The sequence below is a fragment of the Conger conger genome, chromosome 14 (genome assembly GCF_963514075.1).
Source record: "Conger conger chromosome 14, fConCon1.1, whole genome shotgun sequence".
NCBI lineage: Eukaryota > Metazoa > Chordata > Actinopteri > Anguilliformes > Congridae > Conger > Conger conger.
In genome coordinates, this window is record NC_083773.1 from 263,649 (window position 1) to 279,000 (window position 15,352).

Here is a 15,352-nt window from a genome sequence, read left to right on the forward strand (position 1 = left end):
GTGTGTGTATGATGTTTGTATAATGTGTGTAGTGTGTATATAATGTATGTGTGTATTGTGTGTGTGTGTATATAATGTGTATGTATAATATGTGTAATGTGTGTGTGTGTGTATATAATGTGTGTAGTGTGTATATAATGTATGTGTATAATGTGTGTGTGTGTGTGTGTGTGTGTGTATATAATGTGTGTATAATATGTGTAACGTGTGTGTGTGTGTGTGTGTGTGTGTGTGTAGGAGCGCACTCGGACAGCCCTGTTGGAGACTCTGTATGAGGAACTTCACGGGCACAGCCAGGCCATGCTGGGCCTGGGGGATGAGGACCGCCTGGAGAACGGGGCCGGGGGGGGCGGTGGCTTCTTTGAGTCCTTCAAGGTAACCAGGGCAACCATGGGCGGGGCCTGTACCACCCTCGCTGATTAATCCAGTGAGTTACATGTGTGCTTGAGTGACGTCTGAGCACAATGACACTCTAATGACACCTTCATGTAACTCTTATGAAGACCTTATGAGCAGTTCTTTCTTTCAGTTAGTTTCCATTAGGGTCTGTTCAAACCCCTGTCCTGTCGTCCAGTGCTCTTAGTTCCTTCTTCCTCTGTACCTGGGTTCTGTACCTGGGTTCTGTCCCTTTGCTGCTGCACATTGCCCTCTGGTGGTGGAATTGAGGACATTCGGACCCATTTTCAATGTAAAATCAATGGTACAATTGCCGTCAAAATACGAAACAAGAAAATGTAGTTGCAGTCAGTGTTTTTTCTTCATGTAATACCTCCCCATGTGCCAATTTTCTATGGGTTATTGTGTTATTAGGACAATACAGCAAAACTTTGTGAACGAATCAAGGACAGATTACGTATCGGCTTCCCTACTGCACAGTCTCTGGCTCCAAACTGGCGGCGCCAGTAAACTGGAGTTCCCGGGCTTCAAAATGCTTTTCACGAGCCCGTGGATAGCCAGTGGGTGACCTAACAGGCACTTAGTAATGTGTATGTGTGTGTGTGTGTGTGTATAATGTGTGTGTGTAATGTGTGTGTGTGTGTGTATAATGTGTGTTGTGTGTTTGTATAATGTGTGTGTGTGTAATGTGTGTGTGTGTGTGTGTGTGTCGTGTGTGTGTATAATGTGTGTGTGTGTGTGTCGTGTGTGTGTATAATGTGTGTGTGGGTTTGTATAATATGTGTGTGTATGTGTAATGTGTGTGTGTGTGTGTGTATAATGTGTGTGTGTGTGTGTAATGTGTGTATAATGTGTGTGTGTGTTTGTATAATGTGTGTTTGTGTATTGTGTGTGTGTATAATGTGTGTATAATGTGTGTTTGTGTAATGTGTGTGTGTATAATGTGTGTGTGTGTGTGTGTATAATATGTGTTTGTGTGTGTGTGTGTAATGTGTGTAATGTGTGTGTGTGTGTAATGTGTGTAATGTGTGTGTGTGTGTGTGTGTAATGTGTGTGTGTATAATGTGTGTGTGTGTGTGTGTATAATGTGTGTGTGTGTGTGTATAATGTGTGTGTGTGTGTAATGTGTGTGTGTGTGTAATGTGTGTAATGTGTGTGTGTGTGTGTGTGTAATGTGTGTGTGTATAATGTGTGTGTGTGTGTGTATAATGTGTGTGTGTGTGTAATGTGTGTGTGTGTGTGTGTAATGTGTGTGTGTGTAATGTGTGTGTATGTGTGTGTAATGTGTGTGTGTGTGTAATGTGTGTGTGTGTGTGTGTGTAATGTGTGTGTGTGTGTGTGTGTGTGTGTGTGTGTGTGTGTGTAATGTGTAATGTGTAATGTGTGTGTGTGTGTGTGTGTAATGTGTGTGTGTGTGTGTGTGTGTGTGTAATGTGTAATGTGTGTGTGTGTGTGTGTGTAATGTGTGTGTGTGTGTGTGTAATGTGTGTGTGTGTGTGTGTGTGTGTAATGTGTAATGTGTGTGTGTGTGTGTGTGTGTATGTGTGTGTAATGTGTGTGTGTGTGTAATGTGTGTGTGTGTGTGTAATGTGTGTGTGTGTGTGTGTGTGTGTGTAATGTGTGTGTGTAATGTGTGTAATGTGTGTGTGTGTATGTGTAATGTGTGTGTGTGTATGTGTAATGTGTGTGTGTAATGTGTGTAATGTGTGTGTGTGTATGTGTAATGTGTGTGTGTGTGTGTGTGTGTGTAATGTGTGTGTGTAATGTGTGTAATGTGTGTGTGTGTGTGTGTAATGTGTGTGTGTGTGTGTGTGTAATGTGTGTGTGTGTGTGTGTGTGTGTGTGTGTGTGTGTGTAATGTGTGTGTGTAATGTGTGTAATGTGTGTGTGTGTATGTGTAATGTGTGTGTGTGTATGTGTAATGTGTGTGTGTAATGTGTGTAATGTGTGTGTGTGTATGTGTAATGTGTGTGTGTGTGTGTGTGTGTGTAATGTGTGTGTGTAATGTGTGTAATGTGTGTGTGTGTGTGTGTAATGTGTGTGTGTGTGTGTGTGTGTGTAATGTGTAATGTGTGTGTGTGTGTGTGTGTAATGTGTGTGTGTCTCCGCAGCGTGTGATTCGCAGTAGGAGCCAGTCCATGGACGCCATGGGCCTGAGCAGCAGGAAGCCCAGCGCCGTGTCCACCAGCCTCAGCAGCAGCTTCACCCACAACCCCTCAGAGGCTCACCGAGCGCCTGGCACCGTGAGCACCCCCAACCCTAAACCCTAACTACCTACAGAGCACTATCAGCCTGTTACCCCACCTACAGAGCACTATCCGCCTGTTACCCCACCTACAGAGCACTATCCGCCTGTTACCCCTGAAGAGAGAATCACACTGTTTATTATGCTTTCTTGTGTGTTTGTTTGTGTGTTTTCAGATAATCCCGGGGAAAAGTCCGACGCGGAAGAAGTCTGCAAACTTTAACACCCGCAGGAGCAGTGCGATCGGCATTGAGAACATTCAGGAGGTGCAGGAGAGGAGGTGAGTGCAGGATGAGGTGGGGATGCCACAGATTGATCAGAAAGAAAATGGTCACAGCCCCCCGACACACTACAGGAACTTTCAGTCGGGGCAGTTTTCAGTGCCGTGGCGCAGTTAATGAATATTCGTTAAGGGCAGAATATCCATTACAAGACCATGTCCTGGGCTGTGGAGGTCCTTACAGGAGGCTGTAGGCTGTGGAGGTTCTTACAGGAGGCTGTAGGGTGTAGAGGTTCTTACAGGAGGCTGTAGGGTGTGGTTGAATTGCATCTCACGCCCCCCCCCCCCCCCACCCCCCCGCTCCAGCACACAGAAGACTCCAGACAGTGGGCACGTCTCACAGGAGCCCAAATCTGAGAACTCCTCCAATCAGAGCTCACCTGAGATTGCCACCACAAAGAACAGGTGAGAATGATCTACTCAGCAGTGACAGTACTGTCGAATTGTCCAATCCGCAGGGAGGTTACTGTCAAATGGTCCAATCCGCAGGGAGGTTACTGTCAAATGGTCCAATCCGCAGGGAGGTTACTGTCAAATGGTCCAATCCGTGAGAGTACTGTCCCAGCAGCCGCTCCCTGTAACATACTCATGGGACTGGAGCTCATTCAGACAGTCTGTGTGTGCAAATGCTTGTGGGTCCAGTCCCTGAAAGGGTATATACAGGTGTACTGTACAAAAACTGTCGGTAAAATGTAGGTTTTAGAGATTGTGTGACCATGTGTAGTCTTTAGACAGTAAAGGTTGTATGTGTGAGTATACTGGTGTATACTGGACGGTGTTGGTTAAAGAGATTGTGTGTGTGTGTGTGTGTGTGTGTGTGTGTGTGTGTGTGCGCGCATGTGCGCGCGTGTGTGCGCGTCTGTGTGTGTACTGGACTGCTGTGTAATATTAGGGACTGTATGTATGTGGAAAGCTGTATTCTTGACAATATAGTATGTGTATGTACAGGTATACTGTGCTGTTTACTTGAGTGACCCAGGTGTGCAGTAATCACCCAGGTGTGCAATAATCACCCAGGTGTGCTGTACTGACCCAGGTGTGCTGTACTGACCCAGGTGTGCTGTAATGACCCAGGTGTGCAGTAGTGTACCAGGTTGCCTGGGTAACCAGGTGTGCAGCAGTGTACCAGGTTGCCTGGGTAACCAGGTGTGCAGTTCTGTGCTGTGCTGCAGGGCTCCCTCCATCCCCGAGGCAGCGGACCTCTCTCACTCCTCCAGCGGCAGCAGCTTCGGCAGCGTGGTGGAGGACCCCAACGAGCCGGCACAGCCAGAGGAGTACCACACGGCACAGGTGTGTGTGTATATGAGAGTGTGTCTCATTTCTGTCTGTGTGTGTGTGTGTCTCATTCCTGTGAGTGTGAGAGTGTGTCATTGCTGTGTGTGTGTGTGTGTGTGTGTGTGTGTGTGTGTGTGAATGTCTTATTACTGTGTTTGTGCATGTCTCATTGCTGTGCATGTGTGCGCGTGTGTGTGCGCGTGTGTGCGTGCGTGCGTGTGTGTTGCAGGAGAGTCTATCCTCTGCAGGGACTCCACACAAGCGTGACTCCTTTATCTACAGCTCGTGGGCGACCCCTAGTGGAAGCAGCAGCCCAGCAGGTCAGAACAGTCTCTGATCGTCTTCTACAGCAGGGATCATCAAATCAAGGCTGGTTTTCCATCCTCCCTTTACCTGGGAGTTACGTGTGGAGACAGTCTGGCCAATCAGTAGCACTAAATGTTCAGTGAATTACATTGGAGAAAATAAAACTAGGGACGGATTTGAGGTCGATTTGATGATTGCTGTTTTATGTTCTACTGTAGACCATTTCAAGCTGACAATAAAGTTTTTGAGCGTATTAAAGTATGGCAGGATCCACATTGATTTCACTTTCATATTAGTTCTAGTAATCCACTGAATATGAGTAGCGGTTCTTTTGAAGGGAAATTGTGCTAATTGACCAAATACATACGGACTGCACTGTATGCGGTCTAGCGGAGTTAATAAAAAGTGCTGTTTTGCATTCCCTCCACTTTATGTTGATAAACAGGTGCAGGGTATATTCCGCTTTGACTTTAGCCAAAAGGCTGCTGTAGGCTAGGGCTAGGCTACTCCCAAATCTACCCAGACTCCTAGCGACTCTTCCAGCCTACACGCTATCTGTGCCGATTGAGTCGCTGTCTGGGTAAATTAGCTAACTTACGTCATGAGTTAACCGGCGGCATGGATGGTGCAGTGGGTAGCACTGCCGCCTCACAGCAAGGAGGTCCCGGGTTCGAATCCCCGTCGGCCGGGGCTTCTCTGTGCGGAGTTTGCATGTTCTCCCCGTGTCTGCGTGGGTTTCCTCCGGGTACTCCGGTTTCCTCCCACAGTCCAAAGACATGCAGGTTAGGCTGATTGGAGAGTCTGAATTTCCCGTAGGTATGAGTGTGTGAGTGAATGGTGTGTGTGCCCTGTGATGGACTGGCGACCTGTCCAGGGTGTATTCCTGCCTTTCGCCCAATGTATGCTGGGATAGGCTCCAGCCCCCCTGCAACCCTGTTCAGGATAAGCAGGTTCAGATAATGGATGGATGGACGTCATGAGTTAGCGTCAAGTCGACAGCGTGGTTGCCAAGCTTTATCTGTTGGTTGCTATGATGCGATCTATAAGATACATTCCCCTGATGCGTACGGTAGCGAAACGTATAAATTGCCAATTTCCCTACAGTTTAACTTAAACTGTAAAGTTTAAGAAGTAGATAAGCATGACATAGGTAGATATATTTAAGTTAGTTCCCTAGTTAGCAAAATAAGAAATATCTAGCTAGCGAGACAGCCAGACGGATAGATCGCTCGCGAACTAGGAAGATAAACCATAGCTGTGTTTTATTCTAGCTAGCTAGATGTAGCCTATATCGTGGTTCAATGTATATAAATAATCGAGATATTACATATGAAGCACTCCGGAACTAGATAATCATAGCAACCAACAGATAAAGCTTGGCAACCACGCTGTCGACTTGCCGCTAGCTCATGACGTTAACGCATTAGGGGAACGTAACCGGAAACCGGAAACGTGTGCCCGGAGGGGATACGTTTTGGCATGGCTGTCATAACAAATGCTATCCCCCTTACAAAACTTATCCCCTCCGCGATCACGTTTCCGGTTCCGTCTCTGCAATGACGTCAATCATATTTGTTTACTGCTGTGTGTAATATGCTCTGCATCGGCTAGCTAGCGATGCTTTTGTGAATATGTAGTGCTTCATATGTAATACCTCGATTATTTATATACATTGAACCACGATATAGGCTACATCAAGCCAGCTAGATAGAAAGATCCCTAGCCAGCTAGGAATAAAAAACAGCTATGGCTTATCTTCCTAGTTAGCGAGCGATCTATCTGGCTGTCTCGCTAGCTAGATATTTCTTATTTTGCTACCTAGGGAGCTAACGTGAATATGTATACCTATGTCATGCTTATCTACTTCTCTGCATATATTTATTGCCGAATGGTTTGCTGTCCGTTTCACTAACTAGCTAGCGGTACTGATATTAGTCCACCGGGAGATGAGCACTAGCTATCTCTATCGCTATCTTAAACTGTAGGGAAATTGGCACTTTATATGTTTCGCTAACTTACATACACCGGACTAAATAAATGCTTATTGACAGAGTAATGACTAAGCGTATGCCGTTCACAAAAAGACACGCCAGCCAGTTGACGCTACCGTACGCATCGGGAACGTATCTTATAGATCGCATCATAGCAACCAACAGATAAAGCTTGGCAACCACGCTGTCGACTTGACGCTAACTTACGCCGCTAATTTACGCTTGAGGGGAACGTAAGAAACGTGACCCCGGAGGGGGTAATAATTTGTTGTGACAGCGTCACAAGTTGTCGTCATTCCCGAAAATAAAAGTTTGTTAGAATTTGATAGACTTCCGGATCATAAATTCCGACGGTCAATGGGACAAATGAATGGAGTTGAAATCCTTTTTTCTGCTGACAACTTTCAGTTTTCTTATCCCTGCCCTGGTGGGTAATAATCTTTAGCAAAAAAAAAAAACTCTCCCAAACAGCTCAATTTTAACCATAATGAAATGTTATCGCTGTGTTTATATGCTTTGTCTTTGAACTGAGATTTAAAACACAATATTTGAAAAATGCGTTCTATGGGCAGCTTGTCCTACAGCATAGCAGATTGTCAGGCACCAGAACACTGAACCCAAGACCCGAGACCACAGAAGTTAACGTTAAAGTCTTTAGAGCAGTTCAGACAGGCAGGGGTTGATAACCAGCAAACAGTAATGGCAGAGATTAGGCAGATCGTAAACGAGAGTCCAGGCAAAGGTTCGGTCTCCAGGCAAATGGGTAAAGCAAGGATAATCCAGAGAATGGTCGAGGTCACAGGCAAAGGGTGCGAAAACAAGCAGACAGTTCAAACAGAAACGAAATTCCAAAATCAAAATCCGAAAAGCCAAAGGGAGTCCAAACACAGCAGGTCAAATCAGAACAAGAGGTCAAAAACAAAACAGGTCGCACGGGAGCTCAGACAGAAATAAACTATGGTGAGCACAGAGGATAACAAAGAATGAAAACATGAAGAACTAAGAACACAAACAGAGAACAGAGAACACAGATGAGTCAAGGTCACATGGTTGGTGACGTGTATTAAAAACAAAATTAATCAAGAACACACTCCCTATTTAGTGAGGTGCTGACCCAAGGACATTGAGAAAAAAGGTTGCACTCCATCGCTCCCTTACAGTCACTCTTATTGGTCAATGATTCGGCAGCTGCCAAATTCAAGCATCATGATATTAATGGAATATAGACACTTAAAACAACACACTAAGCTTAATGTTCTCATCCCATTTATTTCCAAGAAGTGCCATAATTAAGTCTCTTGTTGAAATTGTTATTTTAATCTGCGATAATCATTTTAAAATGATGCAGTTGAATTGCCATCTTAAGACTGATGCATGCAATGCCCACCATTACTTGGAATTTATTTTCAAAATGAAATGAATAACCTATAATTAGTTTATGATTGAATATTCTCTCTCCCCCACAGTGGAAAAGAGGACCCCCCAACCCGAGGCCTGTGGCAAGCCGGACCAGCCGCTGGTGTGTGTGTGTGTGTGTGTGTGTGTGTGTGTGTGTGTGTGTGTCCTGTGTGCACGTGGGTGTGTGGGGGTGTGTGTGTGTGTCCTGTGTGCGCGTGCGTGCGCGTGCGTGCGTGCGTGGGTGTGTGGGGGTGCATTTCCTCTGTTTATGCGTGTGTGTGTGTGTGTGTGTGTGTGTGTGTCCATGTGGGTGTGTGTGTGTGTGTGTGTGTCCTGTGTGCGCGTGGGTGTGTGGGGGTGCATATCCTCTGTTTATGCGTGTGTGTGTGTGTGTGTGTGTGTGTGTGTCCATGTGGGTGTGTGTGTGTGTGTGTGTGTCCTGTGTGCGCGTGCGTGTGTGTGTGTGTGTGTGTGTCCTGTGTGCGCGTGCGTGCGTGCGTGGGTGTGTGGGGGTGCATTTCCTCTGTTTATGTGTGTGTGTGTTGTTAAACAGTAAAAGCAGGAGTACAGTACATGACCGAAGACCGTGTTAAAATGTGTCCATGTAGAAAAGGAGTCTTTACTGAGTGAGTGCAGTAAATGAGGTATTCTACAGGTGACCGATGCACAGACTATGTACTGTAGTGTGTACCCTGAGCTTATTAATAACCCTGTCTGCTGCGCTGTCGTGTCCCATTTACTCAGTGCTGTATACTCTCAGAAATTGTTTTTTCAAATTGAAGCCTGTGACTCAATAGATGAAACATCTAGTTAAAAGGTTTTTGTTCTGGGTGCTTCCACACCTATAACCAGGGTTCCATAAAGAGCTGAGAAGGGTTCCTCTCTGATGGGCCAAAGACCCCTTTTTCACCCAAGAGTGTAAGGTATTCTGTTTACCGTTAAGGTTCTGACCAATTGTGATCCCCAGATCACCTCATCACTTACATCTGTCTGTCTGTCTGTCTGCCTGTAGAACTGCTAGGCCCTGTCACCTGACTGCTTCATGGATGTCCATCAACAGGTCAGCCTATTCCTGTGTTTGCTAGGGTAGTGGGTGGAGTTATAGTCACGGGCAGAGTTTGGATGGTGGGTTGGGTTTCAGTAGTGGGCAGGGTTAGGGTAGTGGGTAGAGTTGTTAGGGTGTGAGTGTGTGAGTGTGTGAGTGTGTGAGTGTGTGAGTGAGTGAGTGAGTGAGTGAGTGAGTGAGTGAGTGAGTGAGTGAGTGAGTGAGTGAGTGAGTGCTGGTGTGCTGTATCTGTGAAGATTTGTAGAAAACCGTAGACTGCTCATATTGTGCAGTAGTGCACAATCCCTGTGGTGTATAAAATAACACTGCTGTTCTGGTATCACCCCCCTTCTGTCTGAGTCCAACCTTCTCCTCCTTCTGTCCCAACAGCATTCCCTAAAGCATTCCCAACAGCATTCCCTCTGGGATCCCAGGTGCTCCTGGGTTTTTGGCACCGCTGAGAATGAAGATGAGGGTGATGAAGGCCAGGAGTGAGGACAGACGGCAGAATGCGCCCTCGCTGTGACCTCCCCCCTACCCAGCAGCCCCTGCACCACGCCAGGGAGGGGCTTTGTGCAGGCCCACAGCGGAACTCTCCAGTGCAGGCCCACCCCTCTCTCCGCTGCTCCTCCTCTCAGCCCTGTGTGTTCTGTGCACCGAGCCGTGAGCTGTCCTCTGGATGGGGACGTTACAGAACCCAAACCCAGCACATTACAGAACCCTAACCCAGCACATTACAGAACCCAAACCCAGCACATTACAGAACCCAAACCCAGCACATTACAGAACCCAAACCCAGCACATTACAGAACCCAAACCCAGCACATTACAGAACCCTAACCCAGCACATTACAGAACCCTAACCCAGCACATTACAGAACCCAAACCCAGCACATTACAGAACCCAAACCCAGCACATTACAGAACCCTAACCCAGCACATTACAGAACCCTAACCCAGCACATTACAGAACCCTAACCCAGCACATTACAGAACCCTAACCCAGCACATTACAGAACCCTAACCCAGCACATTACAGAACCCTAACCCAGCACATTACAGAACCCTAACCCAGCACATTACAGAACCCTAACCCAGCACATTACTGACCCCTAACCCAGCACATTACAGAACCCTAACCCAGCACATTACAGAACCCTAACCCAGCACATTACAGAACCCTAACCCAGCACATTACTGACCCCTAACCCAGCACATTACAGAACCCTAACCCAGCACATTACAGAACCCTAACCCAGCACATTACAGAACCCTAACCCAGCACATTACAGAACCCTAACCCAGCACATTACTGACCCCTAACCCAGCACATTACTGACCCCTAACCCAGCACATTACTGACCCCTAACCCAGCACATTACAGAACCCTAACCCAGCACATTACAGAACCCAAACCCAGCACATTACAGAACCCAAACCCACCACCTTGTAGAGCCCAAACCCAGCATATTACAGAACCCAAACCCAGCACCTTGTAGAGCCCAAACCCAGCACATTACTGACCCCTAACCTAGCACCCTGTAGAAGCTAAACCCAGCATATTACAGAACCCAAACCCAGCACATTACTGACCCCTAACCCAGCATATTACAGAACCCAAATCCAGCACCTTGTAGAACCCAAATCCAGCACATTCCTGACCCCTAACCCAGCACCTTGTAGAACCCAAACCCAGCACATTACTGACCCCGAACCAAGCACCTTGAAGAACCCAAACCCAGCACATTACTGACCCCTAACCCAGCACCTTGTAGAACCCAAACCCAGCACGTTACTGACCCCTAACCCAGCATATTACATAACCTAAACCCAGCACATTGTAGAACCCAAACCCAGCACATTACTGACCCCTAACCCTGCACATTACAGAACCCAAACCCAGCACCTTGTAGAACCCAATCCCAGCACATTACTGACCCCTAACCCAGCACCTTGTAGAACCCAAACCCAGCACATTACTGACCCCTAACCCAGCACATTACAGAACCCAAACCCAGCACATTACTGACCCCTAACCCAGCACCTTGTAGAACCCAAACCCAGCACATTCCTGACCCCTAACCCAGCACCTTGTAGAACCCAAACCCAGCACATTACTGACCCCTAACCCAGCATATTACAGAACCTAACCCCAGCACATTACCAACCCCTAACCCAGCACATTCCTGACCCCTAACCCAGCATATTACAGAACCCTAACCCAGCACATTAGAGCTTGTGCAGGTTTGGTGTTATGCGTTTGTTAAATGTCAGTTATAAGTGATTGATGTTGAGTATGGTTTATTGTTCAGTGTTTGTGACTGTAGATAGATAGTGTTTGTGTGTAGCTGCTCAGTAATGTGCAATGTCAGAATGCTTTCTCAGCCAAACCTGTCTCTGTAGCCGAGCCTGGCCTGGCTCAGTACAGTGTGCGAGTCTGGGGATATCTGCGAAAAGGCTTGGTCCATTAACTGATGCGTTTTAATATCACCAGGGATGTCGTCCTTGAAAGCAATAGATTCAGAACACTGTAATTAATGTGCCAGATGGGGGCAGATCTAGATGACTGCTGTAGGAACATTAAAACAGTTTCACCAGACATTTGTATTCCACCAAACAAGAAAGGCGAGAGAAGGTGAGTATAGGCCAGGTCCCAGCTGCCTTTCCATTCTCCCGTTACCCGGGAGACGGGTGTCCAGACAGCTGGCCAATCAGTAGCACTAAGTGTTCAGTTAATTACCTGGGGGAAAAGCAAACCAGGGCCGGATTTGGATTTGAGGGCCATATTTGATGATGGCTGGTATACTCTGCACACACTGTTCTTTAAACAGTAACACTCTTCATTTCTGTCATTGCTTATTGTTACATATGGAGCTGTTGTTTTTAAGTGCTCTGGAGACCGAACAAAGGACCGGGTAGGGTTTGCAATGTCGAGACTCGAAATGCCAGTCGAAAGGTTAAACCCTGCACACTAAAAACCCGGGCCAGAACCAGGTCAGAACCGACATGACCACAACCCTGTGTGGTGAACCTCAGCACTCTGATACAGCAGTGTGTGCCCACTCTGTGTGCGTGTACTTATCACATGTATTTACATGATAGACATGGTAGTGGGAGCGCTGAGAATCACAGACATGCAGGACAAAGAGTGAGGGATAGAGAGGGGGCAGAGAAAGAGTCAGGGAAAGATAGAGTGGGGAGAAGAAACAGCGAGGGATAGACAGAAAAGGGGGGGGGAAGAGAGCGAGGGATGGAGAAAGAGGGAGAGAAGGTAAAGGAGGGACCGGTGAACTCTACCAGACGGTAAAGCCAGTCACCAGCATATCCTCATATATGTGAAAATGCAACAGTTGGGATATGCGCAATATTTTAGGAAAACACTGATTTTAATTCTTTTGTAGGATCATTGTGACAAGCTTTGCTGAATATATTATTTATTAATAGGGAAGCAGTGGATTAATGAAAAATTATTTATTCAAAAATAGCATGAAATGAAATGGTAAGGAGACGTGCAGGCAATAATCAGCTGCAGACGGGCCCCTCGTTCTGCGGCCACACCACTGAGTGACAAACACTGTGAAACTCTCCTTTTTACACCCTGCTCCTGAGCAAGCACACTACTCTCAGAGAAGACTTAAGATCTGCCATCCTGTTTGAATGTAAATATAATTTACCATTTTACCATTTCATTTAAGAATAATTAATGCATATCTGATAATGGGCATATTTCACTTCAGTCCTGAAGTGTTAGATGGATTTTGACAAGATTAGTTTTCACTTTTCTGTGGTGATTGTACTTTTTGCAACTGAAACAATGTGAAACTGGAAGAGGCAATAGGCAATACACTGGATTTATTTACTGCCGCTTTTCAATGTGAAATTAGCCCAGTAATAGTGTGTCACAGTCCATGTGGTTTGTTAATTATACATTAGCACCCACATTGGTAATCTGTGGAAGAATGTATTTCACCTTGCAGCTTTACTCTACAAATAACACGAATAACAGGTCTCATTTCTGTGCACACAACATACAGATAATATGCTGGTTCCTTCTACTGCTGAATTAAAACGGCAAAAAAACTGAAATGTCAAAGATGGTACGTTTCCTGCAGAAGTAGAAGACATTCAGCAAATACTCATTTCATTTTAAATGAATAATCAGAAAATGCGTCTGCACACTTCTGTGTGTTAAATGACGACTGCCCTCTAGTGGGGCGGAGTTGTAAAAGCACAGGTTTTTGATGTTTTTAAAGCTGATTCCATAGAGCTAAATAGAGATGTCCACGCAGTGGAGCGCTTGATGCTCATAACGGCGTTTGTGTTTTGTTGTGTTTGATATGAAATGCTGAAGTAAGCTTATGTATGTATGAATGAACTGGATTTTAAATTTCCCTCCCTTTTTTGGAAATACCAAGAGAAAAAATGTAATAAAGTGGGTTTATGGGAGTTCACCATCTCTGGCTGGCTTCTTCCTTCATGTATGTACATGTACGGACTGACGATATTACCAAATAAACACAATATGATGTGCTAATGTACAGTATACTGAACACATTCTAACACTACGATGTTTCTATAGTGAGAAGAACCCAGCATTCCCTGCATTTCCTGCATTACGCTGTTATTAATCCGTATGAGCGCACAGAAAAGCATTTGGCAATATCCCCCACACTGTGGGGTACTCAACACAAAAACTCCAAAGCATTAAACTGAAAATCAATCATTTCATTTTATTCAAAAATCATTTACTAAATATGGGAGAAGCGTGTCATCTCAGATTATTGCTATGAAGCTGCATCCTAGATCACTCACACTCCTAGTCTGCAGTGTTTGTGTACTGTATAATTGAGTGTGTGCTGTATAAATAAGATTATATCACTTGGACTAGATCTTTCCTTTTCTTATGACAATTCTAAATGCAGGATGTTTTTTATGAAATTGTTCCATCGCATCTCTGATTGGATGAACACATGACACACACAAACTCCATCGCATCTCTTATTGGATGAACACATGACACACACAAACTCCATCGCATCTCTGATTGGATGAACACATGACACACACAAACTCCATCGCATCTCTGATTGGATGAACACATAACACACACAAACTCCATCACAACAGTCACACAGAATTTCAGTGGATGAATGCTGAAATAAAGAATATAAATAATCTAGAAGTTTCTTTCCTTGCAAAATCTTCAGCGGACTAATTATACCTGGAGCAACTGCAAATGTTGCTATGGAAACTGCCCCCTGGCACAGAGTGGGGCATGCATGTAAAAGAAGCCCACTAGTTTTATCGCTTTTGCTCATTTATATACTGTGACCAGATGGACTGAAAATTTCACTGTGAAAAAAGGATTGAATGCTTTGGCTGTGCGACTTAAGGGGTTGATTCCTTATTCTTTTGCATTAGATGCATATTTCTTGTACATGTTACTGTGCGAACTGTCCCTCCCACCAACTGTGCTGTTAATGCAAATGCAACGTACCCAATCTCCTGGAACGCGCACTATCAATGTTCCATGAACAAAGCCTACGGTTAAGACAACATAAAATGAAGGACAATGATTAAATTTAAAGATTTATCCTAGAAATTTGCACTGTTATTATTGTTATCGAATTTTCACACATTTTCTAAGGCTGTCATATTTTTAATCTGATTTTAACCTGTACCAAACACACACCACACCCTGCACCACACCCACACCAAACCTACACCAACTCCCATCTCTCTCCCTCCCTCCATCTCTCCCTCTGCCTCCCTCCCTCCCTGTTTCCTTTCTCAATCTCTCTCTCCCTCTCTATCCCTCCCTCTCTCCCTTTCTCTTCACCCTCTCTCTCCCCTCTTCTATCCCTCCCTCCCTCTCTCCCTCTCTATCCCTCCCTCCCTGTCTCCTCCCTCAATCTCTCTCTCTCCCTCTATCCCTCCATCTATCCCTCTCTCCTCTCTCCCTTTCTCTCCCCTCTGTCTCCCTGTCTATCCTCCCTCTCTCTCTCTCTCCCCCTCTCTAGCCCTCTCTCCCTCTCTATCCATCTCTCTCTCTCTCTCTCTCTCTCTCTCTCTCTCTCTCTCTCTCTCTCTCTCTCTCTCTCTCCTCCCTCCTCTCCCTCTCTCTCTCTCTCCTCCCTCTCCTCTCCCTCTCCCTCTCCCTCTCTCTCCCCTCTCCCTCTCCCTCTCCCTCTCCCTCTCCCTCCTCTCTCTCTCTCTCTCTCTCTCTCTCTCTCTCTCTCCCTCTCTCTCTCTCTCCCTCTCTCTCCCTCTCTATCCATCCCTCCCTCTCTCTCTCTCTCTCTCTCTCTCTCTCCTCTCCTCCCTTCTCTCTCCCTCTCTCTCTATCCATCCTCTCTCTCTCTCTCTCTCTCTCTCCCTCTCCCTCTCCCTCTCTCTCCCTCTCCCTCCCTCTCCCT

The 15,352-nt window shown here is 45.9% G+C and overlaps 1 protein-coding gene across 8 annotated transcripts in view; it reads left to right on the plus strand.

Annotated features, from left to right (window-relative positions):
* Positions 1-10,112, plus strand: part of rap1gapb (RAP1 GTPase activating protein b) — a 60,663-nt gene extending 50,551 nt beyond the window's left edge. For 4 of the 8 annotated variants that reach the window (XM_061219458.1, XM_061219452.1, XM_061219451.1 and 1 more), the window contains 8 exons: positions 238-375; positions 2,508-2,639; positions 2,818-2,921; positions 3,228-3,326; positions 4,076-4,211; positions 4,426-4,516; positions 7,960-8,012; positions 8,744-8,814. In XM_061219458.1, coding sequence (XP_061075442.1) covers positions 238-375; positions 2,508-2,639; positions 2,818-2,921; positions 3,228-3,326; positions 4,076-4,211; positions 4,426-4,516; positions 7,960-8,012; positions 8,744-8,761 — 771 coding nt within the window. In that variant the 3' untranslated portion in view covers positions 8,762-8,814. Of the gene's footprint in view, positions 1-237; positions 376-2,507; positions 2,640-2,817; positions 2,922-3,227; positions 3,327-4,075; positions 4,212-4,425; positions 4,517-7,959; positions 8,013-8,743; positions 8,815-8,903; positions 8,952-9,326 lie in introns of those variants that run through there. The other 4 variants (XM_061219454.1, XM_061219456.1, XM_061219455.1 and 1 more) reach the window with 4 other exon arrangements.
* The last annotated feature ends 5,240 nt before the right edge of the window (positions 10,113-15,352 follow it).